The sequence below is a fragment of the Melopsittacus undulatus genome, chromosome 1, assembly GCF_012275295.1.
Source record: "Melopsittacus undulatus isolate bMelUnd1 chromosome 1, bMelUnd1.mat.Z, whole genome shotgun sequence".
NCBI lineage: Eukaryota > Metazoa > Chordata > Aves > Psittaciformes > Psittaculidae > Melopsittacus > Melopsittacus undulatus.
This window is the reverse complement of record NC_047527.1, coordinates 34,041,057-34,062,380: the sequence shown is the minus strand read 5'-3', so window position 1 is coordinate 34,062,380 and position 21,324 is coordinate 34,041,057. Positions and strand designations below refer to the sequence as shown.

The window sequence follows — 21,324 nt, the reverse complement described above, 5'->3', positions numbered from 1 at the left end:
GCTGGGTCTTCACCCTCTCAGTCAGCGGCAGGTCAGAGCAGGACTGGGCTCCGCTCCCCCCCCAGGGCACCCCGCGCCGTGCGGGTTCACCTGGGATCAACCCAGGCTCTGGCCAAGCTTTGCTGCCGCCCGAGCGGCCGCAGCTGGGGCCGGGCCCCCAGAGGCCGGCATGGGGCGGCCGCGCTCGCTCTGGTGGGGGCCGAGGCGCAGCTGCCAGACACCCACAGCTTCCCTGCACTGGCGCCTGCTCCCGTTAGACGTACAGCCGGGAATAACCTGGGTTATCTAAGTAACAGAAACGAAGACTGCAATGACAAGAAAGCCAGAAGGGAAAAAAAGCTAGCCGGGAGGTAGAGCAGGAACAGAGACCAAAAGGGAGGTTAGCTACTGGTTAAAAAACCAACCCAATGTCAGAGAAGGCCGTTGCCAGGTTAAAACATGAATGAAGAGGTTTGAGAAGTTGACAGCGGTGTGCTGAAATATATTCCCCAAAATGCTACTTTTATCCAGTGTTCTGGCTGGCAGATACAGTGCACTTATATAGAAGAAAGATCAAGAATAGGAGTAATTTATGGCTGAAGTTTAGCATTGTTAGGACAGCTTTTGCTGACAGTAGCTAATAAATACAGGGTGAGAGATTAAGATGCAGCTATTGGCATTGCCTTGCCGGAACTAAGAGCATGCACCAAACACATATCAGCTGTTCTCAGTAGGCTAGTTTCTTCATACTGTATGGAGCAGTGAAGACTCATGGAGCAGACTGGCTGGTGTATGACCAGGTTTTTCCAACTGTGAGACACCTTTATCAGCAGTGAAGGTACTGAGAGGTTTTGTATGAGTTTATTAAATTAGGAGACAGGGAAACTTGGTATCTAGAGATGTCCTGTATTTAAAAATACAGAGAAGGCCACAGAAATTTTCCCCATCACAGCTGGAAGTTTTTTTTTTTTTCAATATAAAATAAAGATTTAAGCAGGACTAGCATTCATGTCCAAGTCCAAAGATGCTTTGTGTCCTAGATCATTGTTTGGTATGCTGGTTTTACCTGGGGTAGAGTTAATTTTCTTAATAGTAGCTGGTGTGGGGCTAGGTTTTGGATTTGTGCTGAAAACTGTTGATAACACGGTTACTGCTGAGCAGTGCTTACACAGAGCCAAGGCCTTTTCTGTGCCTCACACCACCCCACCAGTAAGTAGGCTTGGGATGCACAAGGAGTTGTGAGGGGACACAGCTGGGACACCTGGCTGACCCAAGGGATATCCCATACCATATGACACCATATGGTGTCATGCTCAGCACATAAAGCTGGGGAAAGATGGAGAAAGGGGGAGTGTTTGGAAGCATGGTGTGTGTACTCCCAAGTAACCATTATGTGTGATGGAGCCTTGATTTCCTGGAGAGGCTGAATGCCTGCCTCTGATGGGAAGTAGTGAATGAGTTCCTTGTTTTCTTTGCTTGTGTTCACGGCTTTTGCTTTACCTGTTGAACTGTCTTTATCTCAACCCACAAGTTTTCTCGCTTTCACTCCTCACTTCTCTCCATCCCAACACAGGGGGAGTGAGTGAGTGGCTGTGTGCAGCTTAGTGGCTGCCTGGGGCTAAACTAGGACACCTGGCCACAGCAGTTATTTTGTAACCTTAAAATAAAAAAAACCCCAACATTTCAGCAATAACACTGTAAAAGCACATCCCGATTGCATACCATATAGTCATGGATGTAACATATCTCACCTGTGAAGTATATTGGGATGGGATAAAAATTATAATCTCTTTTGTAGTATAGTCTTGCATCTATGTCCCACCTCAGCCTTAAAAGAAATCAGGTCACCTCATCTCCACAGAATACAGCAGACAGGACTGAACTGGGACAAGACATCCTTTCCCCAAGCTATAATCAGCAAGTACTTCATTTAAGTGCCTGGCTAGGACTCCTCTCACACAAGCACAGAGTCTCGTTTTCAACCTGGTTTTGTGTTTGGCCTGATGTTACACTAGAAGCTGCTATACTGAACGGAAAACAAGGCAACCTCATCTGGACAGTTTCCAAACCTGTTTATTGGAGTTCCCTCTTCAGCCACATGATGGTTCTTCTGGCTCCTTAGGCAAAGCAAGATGATCTAAAACACCAGAGATCATCAGCCATCAGTGGGTTGCCAGAGGGTTGCTGGTCTGTGTTTACTAGGTTTCTTTCCAGACACCTGTATTTTGAAAAAGTAGGCCTTCAAATGATTGTTTGAATGGGGAAAGCTTTAGACATCATTTCACAGAAGCCACCTAGGCTACTACCAAAACCTTGCTGTGTAACCCCAATACACCATTTCAGGGGACAAGAGTGTGGAGGATTTGGTAGGAGGCATATTACTGCGTCCACAGTAACAGACATAGAGTTCCCTTCCTATATGGGAACCTTTCCTGAATCTAGTAGTCATCAAACATGCTTAAGAGACATAATCATGAATAACATTTTAAACAAAGTGTAAATAAGCAAGTTAGCAAGAAATAATAGAAAATCTGAAAAGTTTGTAACTACCATCAAACCTTTCTCTTAGCTCTTAAACCTGGGGGTCCTGGTGGTCACAAGCTCATTAGAAGTGAACAGTGTGCAGCTGTGGCAAAGAAAGCCAACAGGATGCTGGTTTGCATCAACAAGGGCATCCCCCCCAGAGATAAAGGTGTCATTATGGCACTTTACTTAGCGCTTGTCAGGCTACACCTGGAATACTGTATTGGTTTGGTCCCTACTCTACAAAAAAGATACATACAAGCTGAAGAGCATCCACAGAAGTGCCACAAGGATGATCAGAGGACTGGGAAGCTGTATCGGGAAAGGCTGAGGGAGCTAGGCTTGTTCAGCCTGGAGAAGGCTCAGGGGGGACATTATCACCATATTCCAATATTTAAAGGGTAGCTACAAGTAAGCAAGAGACTCCCATTTTACAATGAGTCAGTCACATGGAAAACACCAGGGGTAATGGGCACAAGTCACTCCAAGGGAGATTCCAAATTTATGCCTCTGAACGATGATCAGTGATGCTCCTCTCAGGACAGGATCTTCAAATTAGCTGGCAGAAGACTGGAAACACAGTTTGCGCTTCTTCCAGCTTCTGTTCATGGCAGTTTAGAAACGTAATGCATCAAACAGCATTTGCCCTTCCAGCTTGATGAGATAGAAATTGCACCTTCTCTGGTTTTCATTCTTAACTTTTAATGCATACTGCACAGATGAATGAATTTATGTCAAGGATGTAAAAAGGCTAACCCCCATTTTTATACATAGCTGACATTTAGCTTACATTACCACTCAATTTTTAAATAAGCAAACACTCCCTCTGATTCATAATCTCATAATCAACAAGGTGTCCCAAGACTTTCACGACATGTCATGGCTAATGTAAATATCTTTTATTGTATATGAATCTTAGCGCAATTTCTGCTTTTAACATTCCAGAGACACCATACACAATCATTAATGCCAAGACTGGTTAAACTGCCATGTCACTATTTTTTGAGTGTCATGGATTTGCTACAGCACAGAGGGGAACATGGAATTCTCTGATTTGTATCCTCTTGCTTTCTTTGCTGCCTGCAACTTCCAACAGTACTTTAACTGAAATCTAAAGCCATTTCTGTGTATTTAAAGATGAAGCACAGTAAAACCAGAAGATACTGTGCCTACCAGCAGATTTCTTTATTAGCTCAGGAAGTTCATGAGACATCACTACTTCACACCAGTTTCCTGCTGGTTTAGGTTTTTAGACCTCATGACAGAAAACTGCCATTTCATTGATCTTTCTGTTTTCCTGAAGCAAAATGACATAATTTAGAGCACGTGACTTCAGTTTTTCAATTGAAAATTCCGCGTTTATTCCTCACGATAAGAGAGGTAACTATAAATTCATGAAACAGCTACAGGAAACCAGCAATTAGAATGGTAGGAAGTCCATGTGAAAGTTTCTGAGTAATTATGGAGAGAAATAATCCAAAAAGAACTGAAAAAATATAAGGTTTGTGGGAGAAGGGGCAAAAAAGTGGCCAAGACGGGAAATGCAGGTAAACAAAAAACACAAAGGAGGAAAAAACAGGAGACCTGAAAAAGACCCCAAAATGGCATCGCACAGGAAGTTAAAAGAGAGGAAGTCATTGATCTCACCAAAAAACAGATCAATAAAGTTTGCAAAAAGATCATTTCAAGAGCAGAAAGTTATTTCCCCTTCTCAGGGGAGGACTAGTAACCTCAGTCTGGTTACTACTTCAGATTATGATTTCAGTTGTGGACTGCCATTCCTGGTAATATTTGTATTTTGGATTTGGCTCAGCTGATCAGAACAAATGCCATCAACTTAATAAAATGATAGCTATTAAGACATGCCTTAAATATATGCATGTCTGACAGATGAGGCTAAAGGATTGAATGGTGAAAGGTTTTCAAGGATTTTCAAGGACATACAAATTGTCACTGGTGCTTTCAAACACATCATATCTGTATTTTTATAGGTGTTTTTTTCTCTTGAGTATTTGTTTTGTTTTTCCTAAGGTTGAGCCAGCATTGGAAGACCTGTATAATATATCATAAAAACTTCACACACTTTTGAATACCAAGTAATGCAAATATATATACACCTCTGAAAGGTTCTGGTGTCCTCAACATAAAAAGGACATGGAACTGTTGGAACAAGTCCAGAGGAGGGCCACAAGGATGATCAGGGGACTTGAGCACCTCCCATATGAAGACAGGCTGAGAAAGTTGGGGCTGTTCAGCTTCGAAAAGAAGGCTGCACAGACACCTCATAGCAGCCTTTCAGTATCTGAAGGGGGCCTACAAGGATGCTGGAGAGAGACTCTTCACTAGGGACTGTAGTGATAGGACAAGGGGTAATGGGTTCAAACTTAATAAGGGAGGTTTAGATTGGATATAAGAAAGAAGTTATTTACTGTAAGGGTAATGAGGCACTGGAATGGGTTGCCCAAGGAAGCTGTGAATGCTCCACCCCGAGCAGCGTTCAAGGTCAGGTTGGACAGAACCTTGGGTAGCATGGTTTAGTGTGAGATGTCCCTGCACATGGCAGGGGGGTTGGAACTAGATAATCTTAAGGTCCTTTCCAACCCTAACTATTCTATATTTCTATGATTCTACACAGAGAACTGAATATGCAGTTTAAATTAATCTTCATTGTATTTTAATACACTACCCAGTATTTTACAATCAAATACAAACTTTGTTTAAAATATTTGTAGTTTAAATGGATTTAACACCAAAACTCGAAGCTGCTAGTTAAAGAATGATAGACAAAGTTAACATTATATGGTACGTATATATCTCAATTTATACAGCTTTTTAATAAGATTCTTGCAGAATCTTATAAAGAATTTAAGAGTCTGCTCTGACTCTCTGCATTTTTTGACACTGATCCGTTAAAATTAATGAATCCTTTAAATGAATTCCACAGAAAATAGCATTTCCATCAGAAAACAGAGAAGTCTGGAATTACTTTCAGTGTTTTTTTAAACTTATTGCAGTGAGCAACCAGCAAAGATGTGCACAGGCACCTATATTAGAAAAGGAATGTAAACCCCAGTATTTACATCTGTTAACAAAAATAACTTGGTTTTTAGAATGTACAGATAACTTACTAGAAAATCAGTTTGTGGAAAGCACAAGCAAATGAAAACAGATTTAGAATAACTTCTTTTTACTGGATTTTTAAAATAAATCTGATTTATTACATTTATAATATTGTAATATTCGATTTACAAGACCTTGCTATTTGTCTTCTGCCACTGATGATAATAATGCTGCTTATTTTATAACAGAGGTAACATTCAGCTCTTTGCACTCATTCTATTTTATTAACTCGGTATCTATCAGGTTATTTTTAAATTTCCCAAAATAATAATATCAAACCCATCAATTAACTGACTGTTAGATGCTTAAAAATTGGTATCACTTTTAAAAAAAATAATAGAAGAATTAGTTGTGATGTTGCTCGTTGCCCCAGCTCACCATTTGATTTTTTCATGCAGCAACTGTGCAGGTTTAAAATATTCTTGAGCAGTCTTGTGTGACTTATAAATTGTTTTTCCACCTGAGGCTGGGAGAGTCCTCACGTACTGTTAAGAAAACAGGACCACATTAGTTGCAGACTAATGTTTAGACACCATATATAAACATTAGACTACCTCAAACTTCACCTCTACATATGCATGTATGTATGTCTATACATGTCATTTTCATTAAAACTATTGGAATACTTTCTCTCAGGCCAGCGTTGACTTTTAATGGACGGTGATAAACATTCACTGTTTCACAATGTAACCTAGCAATATAAAGAATGATTAATAAAATAGGGCTTAATAAACCTACAGTTATTTAAAGTTCAGAACATTAGAATTCTAGATACTAAGAAATTTGAGGTAACAGAGCACTTGGTTCCTTTTCTGAAGTTTATGAACTTAACAGAAAAAACCTTGTGCTGCTAAATTAGGAACAGCCGAATTATTTTTATCTCTTCATCAGCTGTGTTCTAAAAATGTGCAGCAATGACCAAGATTTTTATATCAAAACATTGGGGAAAGCTTACATGCACCTATTGTACCATGCTCGTCCACACAAAGCATTATTTTTCTGTTTTAAGTGAGAAAAGCAAATCTGTAAAGGCAGTATCACTCCTAAGTGGAGCTATAAAAGTTACATTAACATAAACTGCAATCCCTACAATGAAGAGGTGAATTAATGACTGCAGCAGACAACATATGGCTGTAATTTGCATCGAGTAACTCTCTTGTAATGTTGTAATATCCCTGTCATATTCATTATCAATACTGACAACATGTTTCTTTGGAAAAACGCTTTGTGAAAATTAAGCAGACAGTGTTATGACTGCAACTCAAGTCTTCCATAATGAGAACAAAACTTGAAATCCTGCAACTCAGACTATGTGGAAAGGACACCATATCAAAGCCAAATTAATAAGTACCATGAGTACACAAGCATTTGTATGCTACAAGCTCAGAATCAACAGAATCATTCTTCTTTAACAGATGTCCTTAATTTGAACTGAAAAACTAAGGTCACATGATGTTATATGCTTATCGTTGAACTGGGTCTAAGCTTGTATTTAAAAATATACCTTCTCTGTGAGCACAAGTTGAAGACTAAAAAACAAACCAAACCAAAAAATGTTAAAGGGCAACTAAGCTTTCTGGAAAGCGGAAGCATGCAGCTGAGTACAAGAGTCACAACAATTCTTACTTTAGTTATTTAAGCTTTCTAGTAACTGCAACAGTTGCAACTTGGGGAACATATCTATCTGAAGCTCCATATCTGCTGACTCTTCAAAATTCAAAGGTGATTTCTGAGGAAAATTGAGTTTTGGTGGTGGGTTTTTTTTTTTGTTTTGGTCTGGTTTTTTTTCTAGTAAGCATAAAAAGGGTGGTTTTTTTTGAAAACAAACAACAAAAACCCCAAACCCAAACAAAAAATCCCACCCTGGCTTAAGGGATGAAAATCACTCATTCAAACAAATTAATTCTTGGATATTTAAGATGCACACACACAATCTTTTGCAGGAAGGACTGCAAGATCTACCTTAAAGAGGATGGTAATTTATCCACTACTTCATCTAAACAGAAAATGCTGTTGCTTGAGCTACTTTGCTAGTAAAAGGAAAGGATAGTCAACAGCCTCTGATGGCCCACATGGAATCTTGTGGAACCAAACTGGAGAAATATGTAGTTCAATAATGTATGTTAATATACAAGAACTGAGATCACATTCAAGAGCTGGTGCACCAAGTATCATGCACTAAGGTTTCATGGCACAAGGACATGATTTTCTGAACTTCAGTAATGACTGTCTTTGTGTGACTCTAGTCTATTTTTTTTTTTGAATAACAAGAAGGTCATTATTATTACAAACAAATACTAAATCTCAACTGTTCAAACAGCACCTAGTAGCTGATTTATTATTAAAATAAACAGGTCTAAGTTGGAAGAAATACACTAATTTCATGTTGTTATTCAGGTTCTTAAATGCTGAAAATTTGAAATAATTGTGTAATTCTTACTTCCAAGTAGTCAGTCCTGGGTGCAGTTATATAACGTACAAAAAGAAATATTTTCTTTAGCTTCTGGCTGAATGATATTTCTACATGCATATGCCATTACAGAAATAGAATACTTCACCTTGTAAAGGCACAATCTAGAAACAGCAAACTAAATATAGTTGCTCTACTTCAGTACTGTACTAACCAGAGATTGTAAAAATTCACACTACATGATTTTAACTGTCTCTAGAACACAAACATACAATAATACATATTTAGGAAAGGCAGAATTGTAAAATGTAATCCCATCAGATGCTATGTGCATGCACAGTTAGGTAGGAATTTCAGCAAATACACAAAGGTATAAACACTAGTGTTAGAGGAATGTATTCCATGGTATGTCTTACATAAAAAATGAGAGGCATATGCATTGCAGTATATAATTGTATATATATTTTGCATATAATTCTATTTCAAATTGCCTGAAGGACAGCTACTGCAACTAACTGCAGGTATTATTATTATTCTTTTTTTACACGCCAAGAAATAATGCACTAAAATATAACGCAAAACCACACAGAAAATCAAAATGAAAATTATGCTCCTTCCACCCTCCATCCACAACTTACACACTTTTTCTTCTTTCTCCAACTTCTTCAAGTGCACTAGGAGGTTACTTTCTGCTGCTCGAAGTAAATTTTCAGGGATCTCCTAACAGGAATACAAACAGGCATTCTCTATTTGTTTAAATATCTCCCAATTATTTTTTCAATATATGGAACTTGTAGTTTATTAATATAGATTTTTCTCTTCTGAATTGCTGTGTTGAGCACTCAGTTATATAATGACAACAAACCGAAATGAGTAAATCAATTTTACAGTGGTTAAACTGGTAGCCTGATAACACATTTCTGTTTGCTTTGCTCATGCTTTGCATTATCCATCTGTATTATGCAAAGAGATTGGTCAATCGTAAGTAACCTGCACTCTTCTAAACTTGATCTGCACCAGGTTGTCAGTGTAGCTGTGTATTTTTAAAGACAAATTTAAAGATGCATTTGTCCACTGATACTTTCACTTCCATGACAATACTTGCATGGGTTTAAATAGCCTTATACAACTTCAGAAGAACAGAATGTCTCTTAACATTTCCAATGTTCATTAGGTAAAACCCAAAAACATTTCTCAACACCATCATCTTCAGCTCTATCATCTTAAAAGTAAAGCCTCCTTTTTGAAAATTAAAAAGTTCTCCAAATAATGAGTCTGGCAGGAAAATTTGCTAGAAAACTAATTCAGTAATTTTTGAACCTTAAAAAAGAACTTTGAAAGATTTCCATTTCTACACAACTGCAGCTCAACTGCACCCTCCTGCAAACTGGTAAGACCAGGAACTAGAAGTTTTAACCAATATTTCAGAAAACTCCCAAAACACCTTGACAAATAACAACAGTCATCTCTTACTTTTCACTTAGAACCAAGCACTAAAACTTTGTTTTTGCTTGGTCCTATGAAACTGTGCTTAGGACCATCTGAATAGTGAAATAAGAGTTCATAAGAGTCATCTGGGCCCCACACCAATAAAGTGCTTAAACAATATCATTTAAATGCACAGTCATATATGAATTCCAAACAAGCAGAAATATTTTCTTTTATATCTTTTAAAAAGCCACCACGATCTTCACTCAAATACTTAAATTGTTACAACCATTTTATGAGCATAACTTTGATTTTTTTTAGTTTGATCTAAAAACTTCTAATCAACAATTACCTTGTATACTATCTTTACAAGTTCTGAGGATGTATATGATTTTCCAACATTCTTCTGAAAAACATTCAGAATTTGCTGTTCACGTGCAATTCGGTGAGAAATGTAGCCCTGTATTCTAGTATTTGCATCACGTACTACTGGGCCATGACCTAAATCAAAAGGCACATAACAGAGCACTATTACTTATGTTTGCAATTAAGTATGTTATTGAATAACTGAATTATTCTTATGTAAACTCTGGTACCTAAAAGTCATAAGAAGGGAGCAGCACCTGTACATACCACCCTATCAGAGTACCCTTTTTTTTTTTGGTATATAAATAGGCAAAAATTAAGTTTGGATGTCTGCATCACAGTCTTCAATGGAAATGTATTAAGATGGAAAGGAAAAATTAGGATCTGAACAAACGTGAACGTGGAAAGGGAAGACTTCAAATGGTATAAGGAAAACAAGGGAAGATTAGACTATTAAAAAAATAATGGAAGGAGTTCAGGAAGGGAGTTCACTGCTGAAGAGATTTTGTGTTATCTCTGCCTGTAGCACTCTCCCTAAATGATATTGATACTGATGATTTTAACTGATCCTGGTCTTTGAACAGTAGTGGTGAGGCAAAGGACTCATGTGCTGCTGGGGGCTATCTAGTGAACACAAGGGCTAGAGAGGTAACATTACAACAGATACATTTTCCAGGACAGATCTTCAAAACTGACTCACACACTGTACTTTATTCCCTTAAAAATATACTTTTGTAAGTCTGATAAAAAAAACTAGTAAAACACAACTCAGTGAGCCAGCTGGAATGCGTCAGGGCAGGAATAAGCAATGCACAAGGCAGGTTATATGTGGATCATTTTATATCTGGTTGGTTAATAAACAAAATGCATTTTTACTGTGGCAGATCAGAAATATTCAACTTATTGAAAGGTCTTTCATTCAAACTAGAAAAAGGCTTAATTCGTAAAGAACTAATCTTTGTGGAAAAAGCAAATACTGCCTCATGATATGCTAAAACAATAGATTACATATTTTTCAGACACTGAGAGTTACATGCACAGAAATTAAATTTAATGTTTTACCTATGGAGAAATTTACTTGCATGAAAATTTGTCACATACTTTTAGCAAGACTTTCTATTTCTTTGCCTGTATACCTCACCTGAAGTAGCAGCACCAAATTCTGGCTTTGCCAGTGTAACTCCAAGTAATTTATAAAATTGATAGAACAGAAACTACTGTAAAAAAACATACCTTTCTTTTAGAAGTTACTTGCTATCATCCAAATCAGTTTCCGAGGCTATCTAAAAAAAGCCGTGTTCTTTACTTGTATTTTTGGGTTAACTGACTACACGGGGTTTTAGTTTTAAGATTTTAAAATTAGAGCTTATTTTTCCTGAGGACAGGCAGTCTATAGAAAAACAGCAACTAATTTTTCATAGTTTGTATATCCATGAAATGAAGTGTCAAAGGAATCTCTTCTTCACAAGTTAAAATATGTATGCATATATTCACTTATACACTCACTTCATCAGTTTTGAAATGACAAAATATACACTGAAGCTTAACTTGTGTAAAGGTAGTAATATAAATAATAAATATGCAACATTTGAATATAAAACTGTAATCTCATATGCACATATATTTAATGATTTCAAAGATATTTAATTTAAAGCTATTGTTACTTACAACATAAATTACAAATATGACAATATCTCTAGTCAATATGTTACCATTTGTAAAAACAAAAGTTTAAATTTAGAAAAAACACATCAAGATATACAGAGCAGAGACTATAAAGAGACTATAATGGTAACTGTCCATTTTTTTGCATCCCCTAATGACAGAAATAACATTAAAGTATTCAAAATTAAGGCCTGAACATGGAATCACAAGACAGTCTTAAAACCAGTCCCTGCTCTTCTAAGTACATGTTCAGTACCTGGAATGGAACCCACATTTTCCAAAGTTAAAGGAATTTAATATCCATTACGGCAAATGTGTATGCGTATACATACATTAAAATGATGTCAGAAAGCCTACAACTAAATCCAGATGTGGACCTTTCCATCCTAAATTAACAGCTACACAGTTAACTTCACCAATAAATATCTGCATAAATGTAAAATGTTCCTGAGCATGTGAAAGAGACATCAAAATCTAACAGCTTTCCAGTAATTCAGACTTTGTATCCAGCAGCTTCTTATTATTTCAGAATTCTGCAGAGCTCATATGATCAGAAACAGTAAGTTTTTATTCTCACAATACTCGATGAAGTAATACAGGCTCTCTTACTTTACTGTAAATTAAAGCACAAAGGAAAAATTTGAAGAAAAGAATCGGCTCATGAAATTTCACCCAGATTTCCTAACTCCAGTATGTTTTGTACCTGTATTTTCAAGCAACATCATTTATTATTACAGGATGGGGAGCCCTCTACTGACTAAAAAGCCCTTTTCTGGTCCAAAGAACTCTCATCAACTATCGGCTGTAAATAGACTGTCACAAGCATTATGCCTGAATTCATTTCCATATTAAATAAAAAAAACATGGAAGGGAAAGGCAAAATTCAGCTACTCACAGGTAGCCAGCAGGCAGCTTGTTACAGAAATTCATGCTCTCCTACATTTAACTCTGAGCCTGCAATGTGAATGCTAAAGCATGTACAGAAACAGTTCAAGAATTATGAAGACCTAAAACTGCAATAAAGTCAAAGTACTGAATTTATCTAGAATGTATTGGTAAAGCAAGCTACCTTCTAGTTACCATGTTACTGTAGTTCATACTGGTAATTTAAGCAATTGTTCTGATGGGGCAATAGCTATCTTTTACGCAAATGCACACACATTTTGTGCTGCATGGATAAAAAAAGAAAGTTAGTTCCAAACTGTCTCAGCACTTTAGCTACTCATCAATGAAAATGTGTAATATCCCACTGGCTTTCTTATTGCAAGTACAGCATGAACATACTTACAACAGTGTAGCAAAAAGCTACAAATAAATGCACAAATATTTAACCTTGGTCAATGTATAATCTAGATAAATAATGACTAAGGAGAGAGTGAAATACAACAGATAAAATTTAATTTGGCACATATGGAGTTTTGGAAGGTAGAACCTCAATTAGAGGAACATACTGTGTTTTGAAGGTATTAAAGAAGTAGAACATTCAATCTTCAATATTCAATGTTCAATAGACTGAGATTCTGGAGGCTAAAATGTTATTAATTTTACTAGTAGTAAATTACTGTGAACAAGTCACTATTTCTATGTCAGCTTCCACATCCATGGAACATCTAATGATATTTTTCTTAAATAGCATTTTTATGCTTAGATCCTAAAGCACTTAAAGAACACCTACTTCAAGAAGCATATTTTAAGAATGAACACAAAAGAGATTTGCTTACATAGCAAACACAGATGGTTAATGGAGGAAGACGGAACTAAGAATGAACTAAGAATGTAGACACAGTCACTCAGAATGACAAGTGGAAGAAGATGGAACAGAAAAAGTCAGAAGAAATTCTGAGATGTAGCCCTGAAAAAACAAATGAAGAGCTTAAACCTTAGTTACATAATGATATCTTAAAATCCAGTCTTGCCAAACAGACATGTGGTTTATATGAAAAGTAAACACATTCCCAAGGTTTGGGGGAGATAGAGGAAAAAAATAAAAGCAAATTCACAGAACAAATAAATCTGTGACACTTTTAGAACGTGGTATTTGGCCTCTTAGCTCTTTTTCAGATTTAAGCTAAGTCATTAAAATAAGACAACCATTTGACAGTTCTGCAGCTTTCCAAGATAAATTTGTGATTAATCCGTGTTGCAAAAGACAGACATCTCTCCAAAAACATTCCTAAGTAACTTGCATTGGCATTGTGTGTGGGGATGCAAATGACCAAAACAACAACTATTATTTTTCTGCCAGGGTACATTAAAGCATACAGATAGAGTAGTATCAGAAACCCAGATTTGCTGTATGGCTACAGCAGTGATTCTGAACTCTGTGTGCTCTGGGCACAGAAGCACAAGATTCACCCTCAGATGGAGAAATTTTGGGAAGGAAAGATACCTATCACTGAAAAATTCTCAAGTCTTGCAAACCACCATGCCACAAAGTCTTCTTGGCACTGGACATATATTAAGTAGTGAACTTGAATTGTTACATTAGTATGGTGTTTGCTTACAGTAAGAGTTCTCAGATTCTTAGAGGCTGTAGTTAAAAAATATATAGTAAACTAGAGCAGTTATAAATAGAATGGCTTACCAGGATATATTAAATCTATTTTCATTTGTAACAACCTCTCCAAAGTTTTCATGTAGTCATGCAGGTCTTCAATTACTGTTGTTCCTTCCCCTAAAATGCAGTCACCAGAAAATACAGCATTTTCTTCTTCTAGATGTAAAGCCATATGATCATCAGTGTGTCCAGGCGTATATAAAACTCTGTTTAAAAAACAACAACAAAAAGCGTACGCTTTTCATACAGCATATATGCTTCATTTTCAGAAGCTAGAAACAAATAATAAAATTGTACAGTTAGAAAGTAGCCACAAACAGAAAAAAATAGACCAAAAAAGGCTGAAATGTCAATGTAAACAGGTACTGCTTTGTCTAATCCCAGTCTATTTTCCTTCACCATGTAGAGAATACATCTCAAACTTACTTTTACTTGTTTGACACATAATAAAAGTGAATTAAGGGAGCTGGCTAGCCATGTGTAATTTGTGTTATAAAGGGTTTTACTCTGAAGCTTAAAAAAAGAAAAATTGGCATGTCATTTGCAGATTGAAATGTGTGAAACTCTTGACAAACACTTTGCATTTAGCAAAACAGGGTACGGATGATGGTGCCAATTGTTTTAGAAATTAACTATAAACTGCTGGAACCAGCACAGATAAAGTTCTGTCTCCCAAAATTTATTTTTCCCTGAAAGCCCCATGACCGAGTGGAGCTGTCAAATACAGAATCACAGAATCCCAAGGGTTGGAAGGGATCTCAAAAGATCATCTAGTCCAACCCCCCTGCAAGAGCAGGGAAACCTAGAGTACATCACACAGGAACTTGTCCAGGTGGGCCTTGAATATCTCGAATGTAGGAGACTCCACAACCCCCCCAGACAACCTGTTCCAGTGATCTGTCACTCTTACAGTAAAGAAGTTCTTCCTGATGTTAACGTGGAACCTCCCATGCTCCAGTTTACACCCATTGCCCCTTGTCCTATCACTGGATATCACTGAAAAAAGCCTAGCTCCATCATCCTGACACCCACCCTTTACATATTTGTAAACACTGATGAGGTCACCCCTCAGTCTCCTCTTCTCCAAGTTAAAGAGACCCAGCTCCCTCAGCCTCTCATCATAAGGGAGGTGTTCCACTCCCTTAATCATCTTTGTGGCTCTGCGCTGGACTCTTTCAAGCAATTCCGTGTCCTTCTTGAACTGAGGGGCCCAGAACTGGATGCAATATTCCAGATGTGGCCTCACCAAGGCAGAGTAGAGGGGAGGAGAACCTCCCTTGCCCTACTAACCATACCCTTTCTAATGCACCCTAGGATGCCATTTGCCTTCTTGGCCACATGGGCACATTGCTGGCTCATGGTCATCCTCCTATCCACCAGGACCCCCAGGTCCCTTTCCCCTTCACTCCTTTCCAGCAGGTCAACCCCCAACCTGTACTGGTACATGGGGTTGTTCTTCCCCAGATGCAAGACTCTACACTTGCTCTTGTTGAATTTCATCAAGTTTCTCCCTGCCCAACTCTCCAGCCTGTCCAGGTCTCGCTGAATGGCAACACAGCCTTCTGGTGTGTCAGCCACTCCTCCCAATTTAGTGTCATCAGCGAACTTGCTGAGGGTACACTCAGGTCCCTCATCCAGGTCGTTGATGAAAATATTAAACAGCACTGGTCCCAGCACCGACCCCTGAGGGACTCCACTAGTCACAGACCTCCAGCTGGATTCTGCCCCATTGACCACAACTCTCTGCCTTCTTCCTTTTAACCAGTTCTTGATCCACCTCACTACCTGATTGTCAAGCCCACACTTTCTTAGCTTATCTATGAGAATGCTGTGGGAGACAGTATCAAATGCCTTACTGAAATCAAGAAAAAACACATCTACTGCTCTATCATCATCCTTCCACCTAGTCACTTCCTCATAGAAGGCTATAAGGTTGGTCAAACGTGACTTCCCCTTCATAAAACCATGAACTCTTCATACAACAAGTAATCATGGTCTTCTAGCTGTTCTATGTGCAGTTCAGTAAACATCAATTGTAAGGATTTAGGACCTCACAGCTTGAATAAGTACTGCATTAGAATGAATCAAAAGGTAAATAGGCAGCTGATACGAGCTTCTAAGGAGCTGTACTGTAGTGTCCCTTCACTGTAACTTTTGAAAGGCAGAAGGCTTCATGGTGAAGTTGATTCAAACTGAAAGTAACACAACTCAGACCTACATCTCTGCTGAAATTCATCAGAATCATCTTGTTAATGGCAGATGCATCAGAGCAATGATCAGGAACTGACAGATGTGGTGTTAAGCACACTGTACAGGCCAACAGTGTACATGCTAAACAATATCCAACCACATTAGTAGATGGCTGGGAGGCCAGAAGCACATCACCACCTCATGTAATGACTTCCAGCTCTTCCTGAATACCAAGTCCACCAGAAAGCAGGGGAGCCAACACCCTACAGAGGCAACATAAAAATCAAGTTCATTGGTTGCTTCATCATGTCTTGGTAAGAAATGGTATCCTCCAGTTCCTGATGAAGCTTAACCACTAATATGGAGAAAAAACAAAAGCAAAAGAACCCAACACTGCCTGACACACCTTGAAAACTTGAAGGTGGTTAGCCAAAATTTACAATGCAGTTATTGGTTATTTTGGAACCAGTGGTGCATCATATCATATCCTAAAAATGCTTACTGAATTAATGAGGTGGGAATACCTGCTTTTAAGCAAGCATAAAGTTTGGTCGCACTACGTCAAACCTCAAGATGTGCCACCTCTGTCTCACTTGGATTCAAATTTAGCAAGTTGGTTTTGATCTCTAAATCAATTTTGTCCCAACATGCCGTTAAGGCTAGTGACAGATCTGCAATATTCAATATAATTCTATGTTATTGCTTAGATGCTTGTTTGGTTTTTTATTTTCACACTAACAAAATAAAATGCTTTTGGTCACATACATCCTTTGTACATTTTTTCTTCCAATCAGCCAACTGGTATATTCTACAAGTGGAATATAATTCACATATAAATTGAGGAAAACAAGCAAGATTTGTCCTTAGAAGAGTAATGCCTTGTTAATGAAAGAAGTCTGTTAACAGAATGGTCCAATCTTTTCAGTGTGTGTGTTTGTGTGAGGCAGAGTGGCTTTCTACTTCACATTCATTCAAGCTAACAAGACAGGCAACATGCTTTCTAGGAAGAAGCCCTCCTGAATTGGCACCCAACAAGAACCTGTTGGTTTTTAACCTGGCAGGTTAAAAGTTTAAGATATAGCATTTTATGTAAGTTTTAGTATCATTTTGGAAAATATTTTAAAACTAAAAAGAAAGGCATGCCAAATAATCCATCCAGACTACGATAAGCTTCCCAAATGTATCAATTTTAATAATAATTACTCATCTAAGAGTGATGAGAAAGTAAGTAAAATCCTGTTTAATTTTCCTGGAGAAAATATTTTTAAGGGAAATATTCTTAATTTGTCTGCTAAAGAAAAACTAAAGGCTAACTTCTGATAATCCTCATTCATAAAAACAATCTATTTGCATAAACATACCCTGCTAATTCATGATAGGAAGTCTACATGCCTAAATGTAGAAAAGGCTAGATGTATGGCTTAACAATCATTAGAAGTTAGTATACATATATATGTCAGAATTCTGAAGAAAAACTATGATCCAGAAAACTTGTAGAAATTGGTGTTTACCTGAGTGTGGCTCCTTCTGTTTGCACCACATCTCCCTCTTTAAGATAAAAATATTTATGTCCTCCTCTTATATTTTCTTCATGGTAAGGGACACGAGGAAGCTTACTGATGCGATATTCTGAGTCTATTTAAAGAAAAGCAAAGAAAATTATCTGTTGCTAATAAACCTTAATTATCATACCGTATGAATACAAAACTTGAAACAAGAAATTCGGTACAGTAACTTTGTTTACAAAGTGAATTTATTCCAGAGCCACAAACACTGAATAGTGAAAGCCACTGAATCTGAACATTGTACTCTGGACAAGCAGCAATTCTGAAGATGAAAAAGCACAAATAATAAAGAAATGTCAATAACTACTATAGCTTATAAATCTTGACCCATCAAGAGCCAAACCCAACATATTTCTATGACAACGCATTTCTGTGCTCATATTCTGCATTATGAGTCACAGAAGCACCATTCAATATTTGCCTAACACTGGATGGAGGCTTTGATTTGCAACTTCCCTCAGTGCCTGCCATCCTCACCTGTACATGAACTATGAATGCCTTGGTTGGAACAGCTACATAGAGCAACCCAGAAAGTTTTTTATATCCTTTGCTAGCCTTTACAACCATACTCATGGGTTGACAAAATCAAAAACCTCACAAAGGCATCAACGTTGTTTTAACTAATGCCTATGCTTCTTTGTAGATAAAACACCTGGCAACTTCACAAACTATGATGAAGCCTGTGACAAAGCTCGTGACAAAGTCCAAGACACTAAGAACTGCCACATTATCCATTCTGCTTATTCTCCTGCCAGATACTAAAGCAGAAACCTCTCTGTTTATTAACACTAAGTAGGTATTTTTAGATCAGAATTTCCCTGCAGACTACTCTACCTGCTTTCCTCTCTTGATCTGAGGCCTATGAATTTGTCAGCAATTACTAATGGTCTGCTGTAAGGAATCTCAAAGTTATGCACATTTCTTTTTCAGAGAGTATATTATTTTTTTCCCACACAGCAAAAATAATGGTTAATTGTCACTACTGTCAATATAGAAAGGCATGAGTATCCAGTTTTTCTCTTATCTCTTAATACCATGCAAACTGCTGATGTTAAATTAGGGTCTCATTATTTACAGGTAAGAAAAATTCACTATAAAAGTATGCATAAAAATTTAAGAAAAACTGCTACTACAGAATTCAGATGATCTACTGTTCTTATTCTATACACTGCAGCAGTATCATGAAATTACATAGAGTTTATATGGGGATTCTAGAAGAATAAACTATCTGATTTGCATAGAAGCACTAAGTAAAAGTTTTCTTCTTTACCACATATCTAGCATTTTCAACAATACTTGAAATCTCTGGCCTACCATTAGGGATGTTTTCGCAGATATCAGATATTCCACCAACGTGATCATAATGCCAGTGTGTCACTAAAATTTCTTGAATTGAGATGTTGAACTCTGACAGTGCCTGTCTCAAACAGCCAATATATTCGGGAGTATTCGGCTGCCCAGTGTCAATAAGGACTCTTCTACACACGGACAAAAGAAAGAGAAAAAACCCTAAACAGTGAGATAGTTCCTTGTGCTCACGTGACAGTTAATGTTACATTACATGGCAATGTGGTAGTCAAGGATGCCTCCGTATTCCACACACCCTCCCTGACATTCCAGCGCACCAGAGACATAGCAATTTACAAAGAAGGAAAAATAAATAATAAACAAACTTAGATCAGGCATTTCCAGCTCCAGGACGAGCCGCAGGAGCCACCGTTTAGCACGGCCTGGGAAGCCTGAGGCGAGGCACCCATCCGCTTCCCTCACGTCCCTCCTCTGGCCTCGGGTCCACACCCCACCCGCCCAAACCACCTCCTAGAACCGGTCACAGAAACTTAATGCTGTAATATTTGTTTTCTTCACCTCTTTTTTACTCTAATTAAGAGATTTAGGAACAGCCGGAGGCAGCACACAGGCCTCAAGCGGGGCGGGGGGCAAAGGGATCCGGCGGCCGCCCGGTCCACTTCCCCTTCCCCCCCCGGCCCCGAGCAGGGTCGTTACCTAGAGCCGGTGCCCACCAGGTAGGTGTTGGTGCCCTGCAGAGTCATGGGCCCCGGGTTGCAGCCCAGCACCCGCACCACCCGCGACGAGAGCTGCTCTATGCGCGGCAGCAGCGACACCATCTCTGCAGTGGCACTCGACAAATAAACCTTCCTCCTTCCCCGGCGTCCCGATCCCGGCTCCGCTTACACCGACTGCGAGGGCGGGCAGACGGAAGCCACTATTCCCCCTGCCCCGCCTCTAGCGCCGGGAGCGGAGCCTTCCGCCCCGTTGTGAGGCAGTGTTTCCTGGTTGATGCCGGGGCAGGGTGGCGGTGGGTTTCGTTTAAAACCGGCCGCCAGAAACACCTCAGACATTGTGGTAATTCGGTGGAATAAAGGCGATACTCTTCTTTGGCTGGTCGGTGCCTCGCTGCTGCCCTGTGAGAGGCGGCTCTGCTGGCTTCTAAAGCCGCAGGAATTTGTTGTAGTGACAGCTGCATCTGCTGAATATTCTAAGGGCATGCCTGCTTGGTACCATATATAGGAGTTAATATATGCTCCTGTGTGCCATATAAGAGCTATAGAATCATAGAATAGTTAGGGTTGGAAAGGACCTTAAGATCATCTGTTTCCAGCCCCCTGCCATGGGCAGGGACAACTCACACTAAACCATATCATCCAAGGCTTCATCCAACCAGGCCTTGAACACTGCCAGGGATGGAGCATTCACAATCTCCCTGGGCAACCCATTCCAGTACCTCACCACCCTAACAGTAAAGAATTTCTTCCTTATATCCAATCTAAACCTCTGCTGTTTAAGTTTCAACCCCTTACCCCTTGTCCTATCACTACAGTCCCTAATGAATAGTCCCTCCCCAGCATCCCTGTAGGCCCCCTTCAGATACTGGAAGGCTGCTATGAGGTCTCCATGCAGCCTTCTCTTCTCCAGGCTGAACAGCCCCAACTTTCTCAGCCTGTCTTCATACGGGAGGTGCTCCAGTGCCCTGATCATCCTCGTGGCCCTCCTCTGGCCTTGTTCCAACAGTTCCATGTCCTTTTGATGTTGAGGACACCAGAACTGCACACAATACTCCAAGTGAGGTCTCCCAAGAGCATTTTAAATTAAAATGGGGAGCTGCTGGAGGGTGTTCCAGTGAAGGGACATTGAAGTGATCAAGGGACTGGATATCTCTAATGTGAGGAAAGGCTGAGAGCTGGGACTGTCCAGCCTGGAGAAGAGAAGGCTCAGGAGGGGTCTCATCAGTGTATGTAATACCTGAAGGGGTGATGCATAAAAGATGGAGTGAAGTTCTGTTACAGGATCATTGTCTCTGGTCTCCTCACAGGATCCAGTGACAGAACCAGAAGCAATGGGCACAATCTGAAACACATGAGGTTCTCTCTGAATGTCTCTCTGAAATTTCACTGTGAGGGTGACTGACCACTGGCACAGGTTCTCCAAGGAGGTTATGGAATCTCCATCCTTGGTGATACTGAAAACCTGCCTGGACATACTCCTGGGTAACTGGTTCTAGG

At 39.0% G+C, this 21,324-nt stretch overlaps 1 protein-coding gene across 2 annotated transcripts; it reads right to left on the bottom strand.

The window, feature by feature from the left end:
- Positions 1–871: 871 nt before the first annotated feature.
- LACTB2 (lactamase beta 2) lies at positions 872–20,009 on the bottom strand. Of its 2 annotated transcripts, XM_034062932.1 has the most exons (8): positions 19,808–20,009; positions 19,118–19,281; positions 17,750–17,873; positions 14,076–14,254; positions 9,813–9,961; positions 8,675–8,752; positions 6,001–6,107; positions 872–2,197 (listed from the first exon to the last, which is right to left on the bottom strand). In XM_034062932.1, the coding sequence occupies exons 1-8, from the start codon at positions 19,927–19,929 to the stop codon at positions 2,098–2,100; spliced, it is 1,023 nt and encodes a 340-aa protein (XP_033918823.1). In that variant the 5' UTR covers positions 19,930–20,009; the 3' UTR covers positions 872–2,097. The 2 variants fall into 2 exon arrangements, with proteins under 2 accessions (XP_033918823.1, XP_005150851.1); XM_005150794.4 differs by lacking the exon at positions 872–2,197 and having other exon boundaries at positions 5,149–6,107; positions 8,671–8,752.
- Between the last annotated feature and the right edge of the window lie 1,315 nt (positions 20,010–21,324).